At 39.7% G+C, this 23,319-nt stretch overlaps 1 protein-coding gene across 2 annotated transcripts; it reads left to right on the forward strand.

Annotated features, from left to right (window-relative positions):
* Positions 1-1,247: 1,247 nt before the first annotated feature.
* On the forward strand, positions 1,248-21,193 carry slc39a13 (solute carrier family 39 member 13). Of its 2 annotated transcripts, none has more exons than XM_005466946.4 (10): positions 1,248-1,557; positions 4,548-4,929; positions 7,099-7,206; positions 7,410-7,552; positions 11,519-11,635; positions 16,379-16,468; positions 18,641-18,691; positions 18,831-18,963; positions 19,069-19,168; positions 20,266-21,193. In XM_005466946.4, exons 1-10 carry the CDS (start codon positions 1,516-1,518, stop codon positions 20,342-20,344), a joined length of 1,245 nt encoding a protein of 414 aa, XP_005467003.1. In that variant the 5' UTR covers positions 1,248-1,515; the 3' UTR covers positions 20,345-21,193. The 2 variants fall into 2 exon arrangements, with proteins under 2 accessions (XP_005467003.1, XP_013127146.1); XM_013271692.3 differs by having other exon boundaries at positions 1,254-1,557; positions 4,564-4,929.
* Positions 21,194-23,319: the final 2,126 nt, after the last annotated feature.

The following is a 23,319-nucleotide window of genomic DNA, read 5'->3' on the forward strand; positions in this document are numbered from 1 at the left end:
TCTCAAACTGGTTTTGAGTTTTAATAATATCCAGAACAGCAACAAGGAACTTATTTATTTGTGACCCACTGCAATTAAAAACTTTAGTTCCTCCCTTATTATAGTGGACAAAAGTAAAAACATAGGCCTACCCACAGTTGCTGATAAGTCATGACCACCTAGATGTGTCCAAGAACAAACAAAACAGGAACCCACACATTAAAATGTTCCTCTATTGCATTAATAGAAGCAGGAAACTGCACAGGGAACCTGTCACAGTGATAATAAGACCTGCTTGACTACTTAGCTTTGATTTCATAATAAAACACAAAATGGACATAAAGGTTAACAGTATACCGTGTTCATTTTCTAACACTTTTGTTAACTGAATTTAAAGATAAAATTGTACCAACTTTGAAATATGAAGACAAGCCAGAACTTCAGTGATTTTGATTCCTGTAAATAAATACAACGAAAGCAGCAAAGGAGTAAATTCCTTGTAGGTTCCACTCTCTTCCTTATTTATATTAAGTAACACTGTCTGCAATACGACCTGCATTGTGTAATGACACTTACAGTCATACTGTATCTAACAGCAACAGTGTACTATAATGGGACCTTTGAGGATGATAATGACAGTATGCATCTCTCTTTTTGACCATTATTCTATTTTGTTTTGGGTTTTTTTTTTTTTACACTCTGGTTTGTTTAGTTTTGCAGTGATGTTAGGCCAAAAAAATCCCTCATATACTAAAAATATTCCACATGAAGGCGGTATATATATTTGTATATATATATTACTTCTACAACATTTTACACCCGTGATGGACTATACTGATGATATCCAAACTTTTCTTTATAGATAAGATAACATGAATTATCTGTTCTGTTATAGGCTAATTAAAATTATTATATATACTTATAAGTGTAAACTGTTAAAGCACAATAATAGTTATTTGTCTTACTTTGCAGAACAAACAAATGCTTATTCAGTTTACTCTCATTAAGAAAAGAAAAGAAAAGAAAAACATGGAAGGCATGTTTTTATATTCGATGCAAATAATCTTTTTTTTTTGTTCGACTAATCGGATCAGTCGATTCTGAAATCTGTTTCAAACACAATCAATTATTCAATTCTTTTGCGTTAGGATTTGATTTTGTGTGCTAGTGGTATCTAGTTACATCCCGCCATTTCACTGAAGTTGAAAATGCCCTGAGCAAGAAAAGTGTGCTGATATTTGGCCTTGATTTAGAGAGCTTAAGGGTCCTGAATGAAAGAAGGGAGGGGGGCAATAAAGTTACTTCCTGGAGTGTTTTGGTGGGGCGGGATCCATGCTGTGCCTCTCCTCTGTTGTTTATGTTTCCCCTCCATGATCCTGATACGTGGCTGTCTGGAGCAGCGTATGGTCTGGAGACTGGGGAAGCCGCGGTGACCCGCAGTCTCTGGTGCGCTGCAGCTAGCTGATCCCTGCCTGCAGGAGCAGCAGCAGCTGGAGTCTGGAGGAACTCAGCCTGCATTTTATCAAGCCGGCCTGGATGGCAGGGACACACTGGTGCAAAGATTGCCGAAATCACAAGGTATTAGAGATAAAAAAGCCACATGCAGACTGCTATTTGTTTTGATTTCCTGGCCGCTGACGCCATCAGTAAGTTTGTGAAACTGGTGCTAGCTATAGCAGGGTTAGCTTTAATGTGAAGTGACTGCGTGTCAGAGAGGCTAATCCCTGTAGCTGTGCCCGTCTGCGGGTCTTTACAGGCTAACGTTAGCCTGCTAACCAGACCCCAAGTGTAAGCTTGGCTGGCACAACTTTGAGTGAACCGCTTTTTTAAAAGTTGCCGCACTGTTTGCGACTTTTTCACCACCGTCTTTGCATTTTCCCTGCGGTTAATATCACAGCGCAACTGCGTGTGTTACGTGCTGCTTAAATCTGCAATTCCTGGGAAATCCCAAGCAGGGAAGTGTCAAACTGGACGTTTAACAGCGACTTAAACGTGTTACACATTTTTTTCCCCCTTGCAAAAATGTGATTAATCGATAATAAATTAAAGGCACTTAAACTTTTCGCAGTCACTGTTAAAAAAAGGCTTGGACAAAAATACCAGGAGGAAGTCTGTCTGCTATTTCTGGAACTTTCTTCCTCCAACACAGCTGAACTTTTGTCACATGTGAGCCAAAGTCTTTTTCAATGTTTACCAAGAGGTTACAAAGTTTCTGTTTATCGATGCAGGTTGAGTAAAAATCAAATCCATCGATGTTTTAATGGGACCAGTATGTGTAGTGATACTGTTACCTAAAACCATATTTAAGTTACAGTTTATCCTAATAAATACAGGGATAAAGTGCAGACTCTTGGCTTATGTTTGTGGGTATTCTTGTGTATATATAAATTATAGAAAGGGTTTATGAATTACAGCTCTATCATTTATAGTCTCTTTTTTGTTAGTGGACTGATTCTGTGGACAGATACAGGCTGTAAATGCTGTAAATAGTGCTGTGCCAGATTGCAAATTTTGGTATCAATCCAATACCAAGTAAATACAGTGCAGGTATTGCTGATATCAATATAAATACTGATATTTTTAGCCTACAAGGCAACTTATGGAGTGGTCATAAGAATGTTATGACTTATGAGATAAAGTATCATCATAGCAAATTGGAGAACGTGTGATTTTTTTTTTTTCCTCACATTTCACAATAATTTGGTATCAAAACACACCTTTCATCTTTTCATGCATATTAAAAGTGGGATTCTTTTGTAAATGCTCTAAAGCAGGTCAGCTTCTTTTGTTTAAAAGTTCAATAGGTTATAAATACAATAGACATGACAGTCAACACAGTTCAGACAGTTCATAGTGCATGTTTGATGTATATTTTTATTTACTTTTTATTTGAACTCTTAAAACCTGCACTTGTTTCATCTTGACATGTCTAATTTCAGATCTGTTGTGGTGGCGTACAGCGCCAATAATAAAACTGTGTCATCCCCCAATACTTACATACACAGTATATACTGTATACTGGTCCTGGTTTACAGTGCTGGGCAAAAGTCTAAAGTCACCCTTTATTTCAAAATATTTTTCCAGTTAAATACTAACACAAATGGAAATATAGGAATGGTTCCCCAGGCTTCCTGAAAGACATTCAAAGCTCTTCTTTGAATGTTGCTGCTATTTGTTCTGTTTGTGTTCATGTGTTTTTTTTCTATCCAGGTGTTACTGCATTGGCAGTGTGTTTCACATCATTGTCATGCTGAAAAAAATGGATGATGACATGATGTTGCAAAACAGACGCTTTCCAGCGGCATTGCGTGATGGGTCAAAATCAGATGGTACTTCTCTGCGTTCATAATTCCATCAATTTTGACTCGCAGCACCACTGAAACGCAGTCCCAAACTATGACAGTGTTTTACAGTTGGGTATAGACACTCTCTGTTTAGTGTCACACTCTCTCCTGATGACGATTTGAACCGAAACGTAAAAATTTGGATTCATTGCTATATTTTACTGTCACTATTTGTCCGGCCAGTTAATGTGTTCCGTTTCATTTCCACTGAGATCGTTTCTGTTGAGCCTTCAGTGAACAGTACTGGGATCATCTTAGGTACTGTGTCAGGTCTTTCGTGTGTGTGTGTGTGTGTTTTTTTTTTTCTGTATGTTAAAGACATGACTCCTTGGGAATAACGGAGAAACTAAAGTAAATTCATTTCTTTTTTTTCTTGAGGACATGACTTTTAGATACTGTTCCATCTCTTGTAGACAGTTTTTAGGCCTCCCACTTATTCTTTTGTCCTCCACTTTTCCAGTTTCCTCAAATTGTTAATGACACACTTCACACCATACTGAGATATGCAAAGTTTTCAGCTATTAGGTCTGTGGGAATCACCTTGTTAGTGCAAAAAAACAAACTTTTTATGCTTGGCAAACTGTGAAATCTTAGTTGTTTTTAGATTCTGTTAAAAAAAAAAAAACTGGAACAAATTATCTTTTTTTGGAACCGACTTAAGACATAATTTAAAATTACTTCTGGTTAAAAGTTGCCGGATATGTGTAAACAGAACACTTGTTAATCTCTTGAGCTTTTTATGCTTCATAGGTCGGTGTTAATTGGCTCCAAAAAAAAAGTCCTGTGAAAATGTTAAGGTTCTGGGACTGAAAAATGAGTGGACACATTTTGAAAGAGCTTCGGAGAGCCTGGCTTCCTTTAAGCAAAATAAAAAGAAATGAGGGGTGACTCAAGACTTTTTCACAGTACTGTGTGTGATTTATAACTTTTAAGAAATTGTTCCATGGAAGTAATCGCTGTTCTTCAGAAGGATGTTTGCAGATTGTGTTTCACTTTCTATCTGTTCATTTTCCAGCATTGTCCTTTTCATTTGTATAAATTACCAATTTTATCACTTTTGTTTTTCTTTTATTGTAAAAATAAACTGCAGCAGAAACACCAATTCCATCTACTCAGCTGCAAAGATGAACTGTTTTGAAAGGTTTTAAAAGTTTTCAGTTTAATTAAATGTTTATTTTAAAAAGTATGTTTATAAGATGCAGAGAAGACCTGTTTGTGTTATAGTTTCCTCCCTTTACAGAATTACTGGTTGCAAGTATTTTTTGGACCTTGGAACGGATGAAAGGTGGACGTTACTGGAGGCCCAGCTGGGCTGTAGCGGCTCTGTTTATCCCGGTTGCCCTGCTGATGCTGACCTCCAGGGGGGCATCGAGCATCCAGAAGATAACACAAACGGTTATGGCTCATGCAACGGCTACAGCTGCAGGACCAGGCCCCAGCCTGACAGATGACCTCCCAGGCCTCCAGGCAGTAGCAGACTTCTTAGCCAGTGAGCGCGCTCATATTTGGTTCCTGTCTCTGGTGGGCTCTGTTGCTGTAGGCCTCAGTGGGATTTTCCCCCTGCTTGTCATTCCCATTGAAGCTGGAGCAGCCCTCAAAACAGAAGGTAAGAGAGACAATGTGTAACATCAGTATGCCTGCACATTATTCATTTAACATTTACTTTATAACTGTAATGATAAAACTGCATAGACATTTATGCAATATGCGACTCTATGCAAGAGAAGTCAATCACACACATTTGTGTAGGTGAAACAATGGACACTGCTGTGAGGGTCATTTGGCATGACACAAGCTAAGTTACACCTGTTTTATAGGGCTGCGTTTGTGTCACTGTTTCATGTTCAGTTTTTTCTTGAGCTAACATAGCTATTACAGTAAAAGTCATTCACTGAGTCTTCAGTTCCTCTGATGTCAGGAATGCATGAGCAGTCTTGTGTTTGGTCTTGCAGCCAACAAGAGAACATTTAGTTTGATCATTCTTTGTTTGAGGGCACACTAAATAGTTGCTCCGCAGGGCTTTATGGCATTGTGTTGTTACTTGGTGATGTAAATATGGAGGACCTCAGTCACACAGGTGTAGAGACTGCTTGGTGACCATCTGCCAACCATGGTCACAAAGTATGTGTATTCTCATAACAATTTGCCGACCAGTCTGGGATTTCCCTAGAGGGTTATTTGTCCCTAGGGCTCACCAATTGGCCAAAACCTTTAGGGTTATAATCTTTTTTACATGCTCAAATTCAAATTCATGCTCAAATCCATTTAACAATAGTATAGTCAATAGTCAACATAAACCGAGATGGCAGTGTTTTAAAGGAGAAGTAATAGTGAATCAAGAAAGTACGTTACTGTTACAGAAGTCTGACCTGATTCTCAAAGCTTCTTACAATGATATAGCTAAAAACTCCAGCTTTCCAGCTGTTGAGTAATAAATCCCAGTCCGGTATGATCAACAAGTAGTTATGGTCAGCCTCTCCTAAATCCAGCTGCACATTCCTCCCGGTTTAACGTGAAGGGTACTCGAACCCTTTGAAAACTGCTGCTTCCTGGTAAACAGATTGCCTTCTGTGGTGACCTCATGACAGTGATTCCACTCCCCTCCCACGAGGCATTAAAATACCATATTGCACAGAAAGACTCTCAAACTGTCAGTCAAAAGGTCACCCAGTTCCACACCAAATAAAAATGAAAGGAGAAATCCCCGATGGGGGGAAAACGAAAGCCAGACCAACAGCTCTGTGAGGCTGCACTGAGGCACTGTGATGTTTAGCACCTTAGTCTAACTTATTCGTTTACCATCATTTTCTTATTGTAAACAAAATTTTGTACATCTGAGACTAATAGATCTGGCACTACTTGTGCAGTGGATTTTCAATTAGAAATACCGAGTTGTGCAGTCACAAAGTATTTTCCTTCTTTTGGGCATGGCAGTGGAAAACTACATTATCAGTAAGTGATGTCCGCTAGATATTTCAAGATATTTGTCATTTCTGCCCTGACAAGAAAAGACTTGCAGCTCTTGTGGCAGTGAGTGGTGTTGAATTATAGACACATTTTTGTATGTTTCATTCTCTTTTGTGGTTGTTATTAAACGAAGGGTCTCGATACATGTGCAGCATGGTGCCAGTGGGCCTCGTGCACAGTCTACAAGAGAAGTTTCTGGATTGGAAATGGTGACATTGCATTACATCCTCCCCCAGTCCTGAGGGCAGAACCAATTACGTCAGAGCTTATTCATTATTTAACATTTCACCCCATTGCCTGTTTAGTACCAGGCATTAGTACCCATCCCTGGCAGGCAGTAATGTACCCTTACACTACCTGCCTGTAATTTTAACCAGTTAACATATGGTTGAAGAGTGAGAGAGAGGTTTTTACTGTTGAGCTTCAGTAACTAGACGTGCTATTGTAGGTCAGTCTGAGGCCTCTTTCAGGTGCCCCACCCTAAAGAACGTGGCAGGCAAAATGTGTATTTTAAGCTGTGAGCTTTCAAGTGCAGTCGTGAGCCGAGGTTAGTCATTACCAAGGAAACTCCTCAGGAATAAAAACATGGCGCGTGAGTAAGCATGGTTAATATTAGTAAGGTGAGCCAGAGATTCTCTTGTGTATTAATGTCTCTTGTCACAAAATGATTAGTTGATGAGTGGAAAGTGGAATCAGTTTGTGCTTGTAATTGTAAACCAAAAACATGAAAATTGTATACATTTTTTTATAACTTTTACTCTGCAAAATAATTGTTACCTTGATATTGTGTGTGTGTGTGTTTTGTCAGCTGGATGCCATAAGCTTAAACAGCTCTTGAGCTTTGCTATTGGTGGTCTCCTGGGTGATGTATTCCTTCACCTCCTTCCTGAGGCTTGGGAGCTCTCTGGGTCTTCAGGTGGGTCTCCTTTCCACCAGTGCCCTCACCACCTCTGTATTCAATTTGACCTATTCTTCTATAATAGCTAATAATGTTTACTATCATTGTAATATTTAGACACCAGCTTGCTTTCACTGTTAACAGTCTGCTTCTCCTGAAGCAGCTTATAAAGTGTATTTGCTCTCTCAGCCTTATTTGCAGTCTGTTTGCTACCCTTCCAGCTGGTAAACAAAACCACTACATGACACAAGGCTTGTGGGTAATCATCGGTCTGCTGGCCTTCCTGCTCCTGGAGAAAATGTTCCCAGACCAAGACAGCCCTGAGAACTCCACTTCAGTTTCTGACCTGAATTTTAACTCGGCTGTAAGTATTTCTGCTGAAATGCTGCGTTTTCAGAAGAATATGCTCAGTGCTGCGCACACGCATGTCAATACAAGCCTTCACATCTTTATCTTTTCATTGGTATGCTTGGTGCAGAAAGCATTTGTGTTCAGTCAGCATAATTCTGCCAGTTTTTTTTCTATCACTGAAACATCACATGACACTTTCACCAACAGCTTAACGTTTTGGGAAATATGCACATCGGCATTCTTGTTCAGTGAGAGAGAAATAGCCATCTATCCATTTTGTGAGCTATTTGACCAAATCAGGGGCAGATACTGCACAGAAACTATCATTCATATCCAAATTCACATCTATAGCCAATTTAGAAGCATCATTTCACCCTGGAGGGTCTGGGAAGAACCCCCACAGCCTCAGAAAGAGCAAGCAAAGTCCACACAGAAAGCTAACGATGCTAACAGCATCACTGTGCTGTCAGAGATGGATTTTTATGTCTTCGCTTTAATTTGCTCATTTGTAAGGATTTGTATATTGGACAGGGTCATTGTTGCCAGTTTTCCAGCGTTGTATTTAACAGGCTAACAAATTACACAGACACTGCTCATCTCTGCACTACCATCAGCACAGAGGGGAGGACGGCTACGTGTCGTACAGCTGAGTAATAGGGTTATGATGATTGAAGTGATTTGGGGTAGCTCGACAGTCAGGTCGATTTTTATCTCATTTCCAAATTGATGCTTTATATTAATATTGTGATTATCTTGAGATTCATGATCAATTTAATCTGCCAAGCTATGGTTTCGTGCCGCACTTTTACATGTAAGTGACACTTCCAGCAGATGTGACTTGGTCTGGACTTCTGCGCGCTTTGAAATTGGTGTGTATGTGGTGCAGCTACACTGATCCCTCATACCTATCATCAAATGAGAGACAACAGGAGGATAAAACTGACTTTTGGACTGATTTTCAAATTAGAGCATAAGGTTGTACTTGCACCTACACTTGTGTATCTGGACCCCTAATTAAATAGCAGACAAATATCGTGACTTAACGTTATAGGTCTTCATCTGATATCCAGCTACTTATGTTCACTAATTATCCTTTATTATTATTATGGTTGGGTAAATCCCTCAGCTTATATCACTGTGCAAACATTTCTTCACGCTGGACGTGAGAAATAAAGTCCTGTTGTGTGTGTGTGTGTGTGTGTGTGTGTCCCGCTTTCATCCGTGCACTTTTTTATTTGCACGTCTGGGCCGCACATTTTTTCAGAGGTTGGATAGCACTACTATAATGATACGTTCCTCTGGTGTCTGGCTGCAATGCCAAACGGTGCTGTGAAAAAGTATGTGCTCCTGATAACTGGTTCTGCCGCCCTTGGCAACAAGAACTGCAATCAAGTGTTTGTGATAAATAGCAATGAGGAATTCTGGCTCACTCTACAGAATTGTTTTATTTCAGCCACACTGGAGGGTATTGGACCATGAACGGCATTTTTAAGGTCACACCAAAGCATCTCAATTGGATTTAAGTCCAAGATTTTGACTAGGTCACTTTTTTTGAGCTATACAGAGGTAAACTTGCTCGTGTGTTTCAGATCATTGTACTGCTGCATAACCCAAGTGCTTGAGCTTCAGGGCATGAACTGATGTTTGGAGATTCTCCTTCAGGACTTTCAGGTGGAGAGCAGAATTCATGGTTCCAGCATTTATGACAAGTCATCCAGGTTATTCCAAAGTTATTCCAGCTTCAAATGTGACATGAGCCTTTGTGTTCTTTTTGCCCAGCAGGGGGTTTTTTTGGCTTAGAACTTTCCTGTGGATGCCATTTTTGCTCAGTCTCTTTCTTATTGTTCAGTCATGACCTCTGACCTTAACTGAGCCAAGTGAGGCCTGCAGTTCTCTAGTTATTGTGCAATGGCTTTGTAACTCTTTCCAGACTGAAAGATGTCAATGATTTTCTTTCTCAGCTGCTTTTTGAGCTATTTTGTCACACAGCATCTATACAAGTGATTCAACAGTTCTGGCATTAATCAGGGCTGGGTGGGGCCTAGTGGAGTTGAAATCAACTTTCCACAAAATGTGGTTAGTCAGAATCAATAATTTAACAAGGGAGATCAGGTTTGGATAACTTTTTCCCCCTAATAATAGAAATAGTAATTTTAAAACTGCATTATTGTATTTACTTTGGTTATTTTTGCCTAATATTAAAATGTAATGATCTTAAATATGTAAGCATGACAAATGTGCAAAAAACAAGAAATGAGGAAGGGGGCAAATACTTTTTCACAACACTGTTGGCCGTTGGCGATGCCACAGTGCCTCATGGGAGGATAAAAATAACCCACCCCTGCTGAGTCATCTCATCAGAAATCATTTGCAGAAATCAGACAATACAGATACCAATGTATCTGGGGTGATAAATTTGGGCATATGTGCATGAAAGCAAAGCGAGTGTTTGCTCTGTCTTTGTGGGGGGAAAAGGTAGCTTTGGATTTTTTTCTCCTTTTATAATAAACACCGTCATTTAGAAACTGCACTTTGTGTTTACTTGTGTTATCTTTGTCTAATATTTAAATTTGTTTGATGATCTAAAACATTTCAGTGACAAACATACAACAAAATAGGAAATCAGGAAGGAGGCAAACACATTTTCACAACACCGTATATGTGTATTCATCTGAATTCTGCCTTTACCATCCCCTGTAGGTAAACATATATATGTTTACCCATGAACAACCTCATTTACATGAGACGTGGCGTTTATGTGCACTGGTTTAAAAAACACCTATTTATAGTTATTATTTAAATATCTATAAATGAACTATTAACTATAAATTACGTAGCATTCTTAGTTGTTTAAGTTTATTGTTTAGGGGTTAGATAGAGATAATATAGATAGTGTAACATAAATACAGTGACAAACACACTGGCTGATAGCAGTATGTTTGTAAAGACAGACTCATTCCCTTTCTTATCTTTCTATTGCTATTGAGGGAGAAGATTGGAATCCATGGCTCAGCTCCTCCATGGTGTCTATTTATAGCGCTGGGGTGTAGCAGCTGCTTTAGCCATTTGAGTGTCCAAAGGATAACACTCAACTTATAGACACAGGCAGCAAGAGACGGGGAATGAGAGAACGAGAAGGTGGTTATAGGTGTTTTCTCTGATAATATTGTGTGGCAAATTTTTCCATAGGAAGCAAAAAGTATAACAAGCTGAACTAATTTTCTTTACTCTAATTGGGTCAGTGTTTAAGAGTCAAATGGAAAATGTCAAGATAGGATTTTTATCACTTTCTGGCTTCCTAGGTCATTTTGAATTTCTCATTAGGCAAAACTCAGAGTATTTGGCACCGACAGTTTAGCTCCAATCTGTTGGAGGAGATTGATAACCCCCCAAAATTCATCACGCTTTATTACTTCCTCATGCTTCAATCGTACACATGGAGCAAACATTTCCTTTCGGCGACCAGCAGTCAGCAGCCTATTTCCCTCTCGTTTAATTTGACTATCAGTTTAAATGGCAGCATAAGTGGTTTCTGAATAATGGGACAAGGAAGCTGGCTGTTCTCGGAAAACAGACCCTATAGCCTAAGACGAATGGTTCTCGCTCTCTCGTTCTGTTTTGTTTTTAATATGAAAATGTAAACATGATGGAGCAGCAGTCGAATTTAAAGGAGATTTCGTTGTATCTGAGAAAACAAATGAAAACTACAAACGACTGCTTATTAGTGCAAATGTAGGAAGGTCAAAAAATAATGAGAATGTTTTACCAGCTGTTAAGCTGCCGGTGGGTGAACCGTTTGACACACGGCAGGAGCAGCAGTAACATGACTGTTTACCGCACCGTGGGATTCAGGCATTACCATTTCCTTACTGTTTTGACCATAACTGTATTTTAAATGAGTTTTTTTTTTAAAAAGTTCTTGTTGAGAAGACGTGTTCATTTGTGCCTTCTCCCCCCCTTCCTTTTTTCCCCTCCACAGACACAGCCTAATTCAGTTTTCAGTGGAAAAGCAGTGGTATCACTCAGTAACGGGCACCATGCTGAGTCATGGAAATCCTCCAAGCAGAGTTTGCAGGAAGGATCAGAGAAAATCAAGGTAAGGCTGACAACCAAAACATATCCCGGTTAACAAAAAGACAGAAAATGATGAAAGATGGGGGCATCACTTGGGGTAAGAATTTGACATGGTTTGCTTATGTAAGAAATACATTTTTAAAAAAACAATATATTTTACTTCCTCCAAGTAATAAATAGCAACTTAGTTGGTTCAGTGAAACGAGGAAGAGAGACTTGCATAATCAGTTCTGCTGTTAAAAAATTTCAGTGTATTTTTATTTAATTTTTTATTATTTTTGAACATCTTCCCTTCTCACCCCTATATATCTGCCTTGTTTTTTGTGAGTCCTTTGCAGTGCTTTTTTCTCTAACATTTTATTTTTTAAGGTATAGACTACATTTTAAAATGTCTCATAAGCTGGGTGGTAACATAAATAATGGGTTAATTCAATATAAAAATTTCCATGTAGTGCCCGTTCACAACAATAATTATCTCATCGTGCAATGGATTGTAAAGATGCACAACCTCAAGCGTGTAACGATTCCTTATGAGCAAAACACTTGGCGACAGTGGGGATGAAGAACTCCGTTTTTGAGATCTCTGCCAGAGCCAGGCTGAGTGAGGGTCATTCTATGGGTGAGAGAGGATACAAGTTAATGACATGCAGTAGGGGTTTATAAACTGGCTCAGGGTCACCGGATACAGCCCTAAAAATAAATTCTATTACAAAGGAAAGTTCACAGGCTTATGTTGGGCTTACACTGTGCGAATTTTGGCCCATTTTGAGCCGATTTTTCAGTCGTGCGACCGTTTTGTTGATCGGCCCGAGTTTGGCCTTCATCGTGCGTCGTTCATCGTGTAGTATACATGGGGTAACGAGAAGCGATTAACACCTCACGACCAGCTCCCGATCATCAATCGCTTGGTCGGGAGGATTTCAAACAGGTTTGAAATCCTCCCGACCGTCGTGAGGGTGTCACCGCAGCCGCTCCCACTGCGCACGCGCAAACACATAAATGTCGGTGAAAAAGACAGAGTAGCACAGCAGTGCAGCGTGTGATCTGGACACAAGCGATGGAGGCACTTGTAGAACTTTGGAAAGCTCATCTGAGTCTTTTCGATGTGGCATCACAAAATTATCACGACCACAACAACCGTGAAAATAGTTGGATCTACACCACTGCTCAATCACAGCTGCCTGATCAATGTTTTTCATTAGCAATTTAGCAAAGTTGATGGTGGTGGCGTGAGTCTGTGTGAGTGAAAGACAGAAAAGGAGAGCAAGCGACAGATTTTCTGTTATAACCTTCATTTTTATGGATGCACAGTGTGAGCACTCAGGTCGCATCAGAGCATCGGGCCTTATAGTGTGAGACCCTGCATCGTGACCGACGAACTAACCCCTGCGAGTCAATCGTGCAGTTTGAGCTGAAGCTGAATAACGCGACTGGAAAAATCGCACAGTGTATGCCCAGCTTTATCTGCGCAGTGCCTTTATTTTCATACGCACATGGCGGAAAAAGCATAGCGGCGAAGGAGAATGATAAGGGCAAAAGCAGATCATTGAATGAAACCGACGAACCAGAATTGGTTTTTAAAAACGTGCAACTTCAGTGATGTGGAACTGGTTTGGTTTTTGTCCGTGAAATAGCCACCAAAGCACTTTTTTTTTGTAGAACATGCAAGCGGAGTGTCGTTATTACCGTATTTTTCAGACTATAAGGCGCTCTTAAAAGCCTTTAATTTTCTCAAAAATCGACAGTGCACCTTATAATCCGGTGGGCCTTATGTATGAATTCTGGTTGTGCTTACTGACCTCAAACCGATTTTATGTTGTACACAGCGCTCAAAAATCTGTCAAAAATGTTTTAGTACGACTTTGGTAAGCTACGAAGCCGCACCGCTTGATGGACTGTCGGAGCATTACGGCTACCGTAGTCAGGAGCCTCGCGGAGTAATACGTACTGTGCTTCAACATAATATTACCATATTGTGTGTGTGTATAAGGACCCCAAAATGGCACCTGTTAAGAGACATGTGTATGAAGCGGATTTTAAACTCCAGGCTGTCAGTCACGCAGTAGAACATGGGAACAGAGCAGCGAGAGAATTCAGCATTAATGAGTCAATGGTACAGAAGTGGAGGAAGCAAGAAGAATGAGTTGAGTAAAGTTAGACTTATCTGACTGCTTTATTTTGCTTAATGCGCCTTATAATCCTGTGCACCTTATGGTCCGAAAAATACGTATTTGACTTATTTATTTGGCACACTGCAGTTTCATGTTGCAAAGCACCTCTTTTTAACTTTTGTGGCTATTATACATGGTTATGCTCAGGATATGTCCATATATTCCACTGGAAACGCCTTTTGGTTAAACTGTCAGCAAGACATTTGCACTGTTAAAAAAAACAGCTGCTTGTTTAAGTGAAAATAAATTGATGGGGGTTTTTTTTGCACTTATAAAGTTGTGGAGTTGTGAAGTATTTTGTCTCACATCAGTTATGTTGTCAGTTATATCGTTATCGCAAATTTTCATATATATATGGTGATAAATATTTTTGGCCATGTTGCCCTGCCCTACTTTCAGGTATTTGAAGTATGATGGGACTTGATATTTAGGTTTTTGATGACATGAAATTCAGATCCTTATTTAAGAAGGGGGCAATGAAGCGTAGCTAATACAAGTCAGTTTTGGGTGGGTTTCCCAGCTGGGGTTTGCTGAGTGGACCATATCCCTGCTCATGGCTATAGCATTCATAGTTGCCTCAAAGCTGGTCCTCAGTAATGCACCAGCACCAACTATGATAACAGGTATAATTATAAAAAATTGTATTTTTCTCCTAAAGAAACCATTTTTAAGGGGGTGTTATGGCCCCTTGTAACCGCTATTGGAATTGCTAAGGTGGAGTGTGAAAGGTTATCAGTCTTTCTTTGTTAGCTTTGTGATAGACCGGTGACTTAGGTGTACCTTGCCCTATCCTGTGACAGCTGGGATATGACTTCACCCTCATTGACAACCCTGTATTGGACATGGTGCGCCCTATCCAATTCTATTGTTTAAAAACTGAATGCAACAAGAATGACATGTAGGGAAAGTTGACCAGTTTTCTTTTTTTCTTTCCTTTTTCAATAAGATTCTTCTCTACCCTTTTCAAAGATGTAAATATTTATTTGCACATACACAAATTGTGCGTAAATGCAAAAGCAATGTGGTGCCATTCACAGCTTGTATAGTTACACCAAGCAGATTCTGCTGCTGTTTACACATATAGCATATGTATTAAAGATTTTAAAGGAAAATGTGTATGAATTAAAGGTTAGTGACACCAATTTAACATCTGATCAAATGTGATCCCATACATAAGGGTTTCCACCAGTATATGACCAGTCTGATGAATACACTGGGGAGGTGTCTGTCTGTCTGTCTGTTTTTGTGTGTATATTTAGCCTACCCTGATTTATGAAAATGGGTAGATCACAACTGAGCTAAAAGTATGAAGTCATAACTTTTTGTAACTCATTTTTTTCAATGTTGTTTTCCATTTTGTGTATAGAGTTTGTTTGGTGGAAGTATACAAGCTGGGAATCGGACCACATTGCTTTTGCATTTACACACGATTTGTGTATGTGCAAATAAATACTGGGATCCTGGAAAAGACAAAGCAGGAGCTTACTGAAAAAACAAAGCTGTTCCACTTTCCCCACATATCATGCTTGGAACATTGAGTTTTTCGAACCAGGAAGTGTTTAGTGACAGCATAATAAACAGTTTATTTTGGAGACAGTAACAAGAAAGTTGGCAGAGAAAGTCAAGAGTTAATCACCAAAATCTTTTTATGTGTTATTATGTTTAGTTTCTTCGTTCGCAGTGGCGTGGGTGTCAAACATGCGTTAGATAAGACTGAACTTTGGTGGGCCAGAGCTCCAGATTTTTTTAATCTGCTTTATTGTACCGTTTAAAAAAAAGTGTTGCAAGAATAAGTCGCATCATGGAAAAATTTCATCAAAGGCAGATTTGGAGACATCTGGACATAACCCAAGGCCTGTTCATATGTTTGTTTATGATGAGATTAGACTGACTAAATGTGGAAAAACACTGAGACATTAAAGACATTGAAATTGTGCTAATTATTTTCTAGATGTCTCGAGCATTTAGTCAAATAGAAACTACTTTTGTTTTCCAGAATAGGTTTTTTTTTAGTTGTATGTGGTCCACAAAGTAAACTGATATTTGACATTGTGCCTTTTTAAAAAACTGAAGGCAATCTTCGTTAACATCAAAAGACTCAGTAATTAAAATTTCAACATCTACGCTTTACGTGGCTCAAGAGTTCGCCTTGTAATCGGAAGGTTACCGGTTCGAGCCCCGGCTCGGACAGTCTCGGTCGTTGTGTCCTTGGGCAAGACACTTCACCCGTTGCCTACTGGTGGTGGTCAGAGGGCCCGGTGGCGCCAGTGTCCGGCAGCCTCGCCTCTGTCAGTGCGCCCCAGGGTGGCTGTGGCTACAACGTAGCTTGCCATCACCAGTGTGTGAATGTGTGCGTGAATGGGTGAATGACTGGATATGTAAAGCGCTTTGGGGTCCTTAGGGACCAGAAAAGCGCTATATAAATACAGGCCATTTACCATTTACCATTTACGTCATGGATGTAATGTTGCGGTGGAGTTCAGCCGAGGCTGTGCTGTAACAGAAGTGATCCATTCCTGCTGTTCTCTCAGTTCTGACTAATATGCGGTAATGTGACTAACAGTGACATGTTTGTCATGTGTTCTGTGTCACAGATGAGTGGATACCTAAACCTACTGGCCAACTGCATTGACAACTTCACCCATGGGCTGGCAGTATCTGGGAGCTTCCTGGTTAGCAAAAAGGTGAGATAAGGTGACACCTCTTTTGTAGTTTACACACAAAAGCCAACAGCTTGTCCTACATCTAAAGTACTCTGCATGTAATATTAGCAGCTTTGCTTTGTCAAGTTCAGGTGCTTGCTCTTTATTTTTCTCTTGGTTTCAGATGCAGTTGATATTTTGGGTCCAGTAATAACTGAAGCTCTATGTGTGCTTTATGCCAGCTAACCAATATAGCAACAGAGTTGTGGCGGTCTCAGAAGTGTGCTTTAAAACAGTGGCGGCGCCTTGTTGTAGTGTATCTGGATAGTTTTGTGCTGAAAATATGCAAATGCAAAACCACACTGATTCAGCAAAGTAGTTTTGTGAGAGTGTGATTATTCACAATTAGTCTCCAGCATGCATATTCATGAAAGAACTCCTGGTTTTATAATATAATTGGCGGTGTTCCCTGAAGTTGCAGTCACATACTGACAGTTGGTGACTGTAAATACAGTACAGTAGCTGATGCTTTTCAGATACTGTATTTGAATGTTGACTGTCAAGTAGCAGCCCCTCAAATTATGTTTCTTGAACAAGAAGCAATATTTGTGAGAAGACACACATTTTACTCTGTTTTCATTGAACTGTACAGAACAGGGATGTCAAATTCATTTTACATTGTGGGCCACATAAAGCCCGCTTTGAGCTTAAGTGGGCCTGACAAGTGAAAGTGCAGTTTCTGTCAGTGTAAAAACATTTAACTAAACATTTAATTCCTGAGTGATTTTAATATAAGTAGGGGGAAAAAAGCTTAAACATCATAGTCTATTCACTCCTTCCAGTGGGCCAGATTGGAGTCTTTGTTGGACTGATTCTGGCCCTCGGGCCTTATGTTTTACACTATACAAGTATAATGTATACTATACAAACTATACAATGCACTGAAATATTTTCCCCTTCACGATTTCTTAATGTGTCGCACTTACATGATTGAGGTATGATATGTTGCTTTTAGTGATCTTTTAACCTGCTTCACTTTGCAGGTATGGCGAGTGAAACTGAGTGCATAATCACAAATAATTCAACCACCTCGTAGCTTTTTTCCCCACTTACATGAATAAAATCATCGTCTACAAAGTGTTTTGTTTTTACTCAGCTTATCTTTCTCAAATGTATCTGATCTCAAACATGCAGGTGTGACAAAAATGCACCAAAAAAAAAGAAGTCAGAAAGGGGCAAATACTTTTTCACAGCACTATAAATGCATGTCAGTGGTTTGTTACTGCAACCTCAGAGGAGGAAACATCAGACTGAGTAACATAATGTCCACTGAGTGTGGGTAGGTGTGAATACAAATTTGGTTGTTTGCACTTCAAAAGGTTGAATAATAAATACTTTAATACAAAGTACAATAATAATTATTCCAAACTACGAAAAGAGTGTCTGAAATTGAAGAAATATACGGTCTCGCCTTGTGGGAGCAGCCTTTGAGTTTGAAACATTATTTCTGTTTGGTGCATTACGGTCTTATTGAAAAAATCTGCACTCCAAACTGCAGTAACATGAATTTGTATCGCTTCAGTAAGTTATTGTATATTTGTAGCAGTGGGATGGGAGTCCAGCTGGAGAGACATAAGGCAAGCAGCGTGAACTATGGATCCGTGTGCCAGAGAGGAAGTTAACTCGATGTCTCAAACATGCACATACAAGACATCTCACCAGTGTCTTCTGTTTACTCGTTGTGCATTTAGCACAATGTAAAATTAGCATTTTTTTTCATTCACGCTGGTCTATGATCGTGCTTTAAACATATTTATTTTGTTTATTTTGAGAATTAAATAATCAGGACTTTATAAATTTGTCAGCTTCCCTCAGATCAGTGAAGTCTTGTTTGAAAAGCAGGTGGTCATTGCTGCTATCACTTTAGCTTTTTAAAGCCTGAACCACCTTAAGTTACCTTCACTGTCACTTGACCTTACTGATGTATGAACTACATTTTTGGTTTCATGAGATTTTCAGGTTTTCTTTTCCTTGACTATGGCTAAAAAAAATTTAAGCTCACTTACAGTGATCTGCTAAGATTTTGTCTTCCCTAATTTATGCTAAAAACAAAACAATAAATAATGGATGCATAGCTATACTCCTGACTCAGTAGTGGTTTTCTTTAGGCTCTTTGTGTAGGACAAAGCAGCACTAATGATACATTTCTTGCAGGTTGGGTTCCTCACCACCTTCGCAATCCTGCTCCATGAAATCCCACATGAGGTGAGGATCAGAGTTGCTGCTAAATTGTACAGTTTACTTTGCTTAAGGCGTATCGGAAGAATGGAAGTGCTCTAGTGTTTGTAAACACGCTGAATGTTTACCCTTTTTTTTTTTATGTGGGAAACATCATCATCTGCAGGTGGGGGACTTTGCCATTTTGCTGAGGGCCGGGTTTGATAGATGGAGTGCTGCTCGCATGCAGCTGTCTACGGCGCTGGTTGGGGTCCTCGGAGCTTTCTTCGCTCTGTGCGCTCAGTCACCAAAAGGCACAGGTAGGATGGGGCCAGTACACAACACACAAGCAAACGCATTATTAATAACTGGAGTGCATTTTACAGTCGCCATATTCAGTAACAAGACTTTCATATTGTGCCTAGAAAATGCCAGTAGCTGGATATTGCCTTTCACTTCTGGAGGCTTCCTCTATATAGCCCTGGTGAATGTAGTGCCTGACCTTCTGGAGGAATCCAGTTTTAGGTATGATGGATGTTTATTAAAGAAGTCTTTTATTAAAGTGTTTTTACTGCTACTTAGGAAATCAGCGGCATTATTCTTGGGGTCTAACCAGCATGTCGAATGGATTTCAACAAGAATAATTATTTTAAATCACATGTTTGTTTATTTTTATCTGTTGTAATAATTTGCATGTTTTCACAACTAGATGTTCAGCGGTGATTGGTATAGCCGGAAACAGAACGTCCAGCTTTAACTCACACCACGTGTATATTTTAACATCTTTATGTGTTCTGTGGCAATAATGTGAGCCAAGATGAATTAATACATGGGACAGCAGCATTTACTATCAAAGCAGCCAGAGTGGGGTTTTGTTTGTTTGTTTGTTTGTTTGTTTGTTTGTTTGTTTGTTTGTTTGTTTGTTTGTTTATTTGTTGTTTAACCAAAAAAAAACTGTATGGAAAACATGCTTCAGCCTAATATAAAGAAGCCTATCAACATCACAAATAGGTTTAAATATTGAAATCTTTTGACACACGTAACTGATTTTAGTTGCAGTAGCATTTTTATTATAGCAACATCTTGCTTTTGTTGCGTTTATGAAATTATAGAACTGAAATAACAAATGACTTTATTTTTATTATAAGTGTGAAGTAAAAGGAAAAGCATTTATTAGCCTTTTTTAGGGGGGGGGGGGGCTAGCTTTGTAACAAAGCAGCTATATAAAGCTCTGCAGGACAGTTTGAGTCCTACCTGTGTTTGTGCAAAGGAATTAAAATAGAGGATTGTAGGAGTAGTAGTCATTCTTATGATGGGTAATGGACCCGTTGCCATGGCATGAGCTTATCAGTCCTTTGGTTGCACAACCTTAAAAAGAAATGGCCATTGTTTATTCCCATGCTCCATATTAATCTAGTTTTTGCTCGAGGCCACAGGGGGAGCCATTGGAGATGGCTGAAAGAGCCCGTGTGTAGTTTGTGACCGATCATTTAGTAGAATAAAACTTAGCAAGGAATGTAAAACTGGTTCTGTGGTTTCAAAAAGGGCAGATGGTTTCCTTTAATGTGCTCGAATCAGTCTCAATGTGTAACCTTTTATTATCTTTTTGTTTGCTTTTCCAGACACTCCCTGATGCAGGTACTGCTCATTTTCTGTGGCGTGGCTGTCATGGCTCTGCTCTCTGCCATTCTCGACTGCTAATGGCGGAAACACCCTTTTTGCCTTACCAAACACTAAAACTCAATAGCGGAGCAACATCCTGTTCTCCTCATATCTTTTACCTGTCATATATCTTCATAGAAACTTTTGTGTGATGCTTAAAAAACACAAAGTCTGACAGAGGATTGGCACCTTACGGATGGACGACTGTCGACGGAACAAATGGTGTGGACACTTTAAAATGTGCCGTACTTGGATCGTTTGGAGTTCTGTTACCAAATTGTCTTTCGTTGATCAGATAATCATGATGTTTTGCACATGTATCTTTACACGGGTACGCCTGACGTACCTGGTCAGAACAAGTATTACCGGCCCTGTACAAGGACCTCCCTCTTTATAGTGTATTCAGAGCTAAATTGTTTAAATGTTTTTTGTGTTGTTACTGCTGCCCATCTTCTGTTTCTCATGTAGCTGCTGCGTATTTATTGAAAACGAGAAAACGGATTCATTAGACGTGCACCACGTTGTCATTTTGCCTTGTTCAGAAATAAGTGCCAAGAAATCAGGACGGTTTAACGCTTTAGAGTCGGCTCCTCACCAAAGTACACTCGATATGCTTTTATCTCCCTCACACAACACAGGCTGCACCTTTTGTCGAGCAGAAGTCGGGGCTCGTTACAAAGCTGTGCCGGCGCCGTATACTTGACTCTGACAAAGTTGAAATTAGTTCACGAGGAAGAAGATGATTGGTATGGTTTAATATTTAGTTTTCACTAACAGTTTTGTAATGTTAAAGACAGATTTTTAGAAAGTTAACCATGCAGATGTTCATGTCATGTTGTTAATATAAAGTTTCCACCACTGAATAAAGTCACCAGTAAATTTCCAGCATCTCTGTTTAAAGAAGCCATTTTATTTTTAACTTTAAGCTCCACGCTTTAGCAGACAAGAGGAAGCACTGGGACACATGATTCAGTGGATTAGGGGATATTTTGACTGATAGAGTTGTACGCGGGTGCTGAGACAGCGCGACGTGTTCAGCTGACCTTGTTGTCCACCGTGAGCATAATTTTACTGCAAAAGGTCCTTTGCCTAAAATGTCATATGGCAGTGTGGGGGGGTATTGATTGTGTGTTCACACTTGTCCAATTTCAACACAGTCTATTTGGCAAGCTTCTGTTGCCATAACGACTCCTCCACGGGTTGCCTTCCTTAGTCATCAGCCTGTGAGCAGCTTATTGTCTGTGGGAGCCTTCCTAAGTCACAGCACAGAAGGACAACCAACAACCACTGTTTACTCTGTAGTGGAAGAGGTTTCACTGGCAAATGGTACAAACAAATCTTTCATTCTTATTCCCATCCTTGCGTAGTTTAGTCCAAGAGTTTATTTCCTGGAGTTGGGGGGTTGGAATATGTGACAGATGGATGTTAATCATAATTTTTTTGATGATATTTACACCGTCCTCTTAATAATTTCACTTTTCCGAGTGGATTTAACTGTTTAGTGTTTAAAAAACAAAAAACAAACCAAAACATGAAGCTCTGCAAAAGCTTTTGTATTTCATGACTTTATACACTGAGATTTTTTTTCTGCATCCACTCACCAGCCACTTTGTAAGGCACACTTGTTCTACTTTTTAATGCAGTATCCAGTTAGACAGTGACATGGCAGCAACTCAAAGAATTTAGGAAAAGACATGGTCAAGATGACCTGCTGAAGTTCAAGCTGAGCATCAGAGGAATGAATGAAGTGACTTTCAACTTGGCGTGTTTGGTAGTGACAGAGGGGCTGGTCCAAGTGTTTCATAAACTGCTGATCTGCTCGAATTTTCCCACATGAATGTCTCTGGGGACATCTCTGAAAAAGAGAAAATATCCAGTGAGCAGCAGTTTCTCTGGGTGAAAATGCCTTGTTGATGTCAGAGGTCAGATGAGAATGGCCAAGGCTTCCTCGAAGTGACGGGAAGGCAGCAGTAACTGAAACAACCAGTGAACCAAGGGTTTCATGTGTGAGAGCATCTATGAATGCACATCAAACCTTGACGCAGATGAGCTAGAGCAGTAGAAACCCATAGCAGATGCCACACCTGTCAGCTAAGAAAAGGGAGTTCACAGAGGCTCGCCAAATTGGACAGTGTTGCTCAGGTGATGATGGCGAGTCTCAATTTCTGTGCTGTGACATTTAGAAATCAGGGTTAGAATTTAGTGTAAACAGCATGAAAGCACTAATCCATCCTGCCTGGTCAGCAGTTCAGGTTGTTGGTGGGGATGTAATGGTGTCGGGGATATTTTCTTGGCACATTTTCAGCCCCTTGGCACCAACTGAGTAACTCCACAGACTACTTGAATACTGTTGCTGATCATGTCCATGCCTTTATGACCACATCCATCTTCTGATCGTTGCTTCCAGTCACATGTCACAAAGCTCAAATCATCTCAAACTAGCTTCTTGAACTCAAAAATGAGTTTACTCAAATGGCCTCCTGGTGGAACTGGAGATTCGCCTCGTGGATGTGCAGCAACTGGGTCATACTATCATGTTGATGTGAGCCAAAATTTCTGAGGTATGCCTCCAACATCTTGCTGAATCTATGTCATGAAGTATTAAGAGAATTCTGAAGGGAAAAGAGGCATGCACATGCGACATTATCGGTAGTTGTGTAGTAAAATGTAAAATGACGTTTCTGCTTACTGCACACTATAGTGTAGCTATGTACATAGAGGGGGAAAAAATGAGCCTTACTACTTAAATTATATATATTTATTCATAATGGTCTTAAGGGAATTCAATCTATGTTCAGTCTACCAAAGTCATCATGTCATTAAGACATGTCTTCTCCTGGGGTGCCCAGATTAACATATGTGCTTGTCCTGGGAAGTAATGTTTTAAACTATTCTGTAACAAAACACGGGCCCAACATAGAGTAAATGAATATTTAACAGATTTACTCTCGCTGGACCATTATCTAATACATAAATGCAGTACTTGTATATATATATATACACACAAGTATACA

Source organism: Oreochromis niloticus, linkage group LG1 (assembly GCF_001858045.2).
Source record: "Oreochromis niloticus isolate F11D_XX linkage group LG1, O_niloticus_UMD_NMBU, whole genome shotgun sequence".
NCBI classification, from domain to species: Eukaryota; Metazoa; Chordata; class Actinopteri; order Cichliformes; family Cichlidae; genus Oreochromis; species Oreochromis niloticus.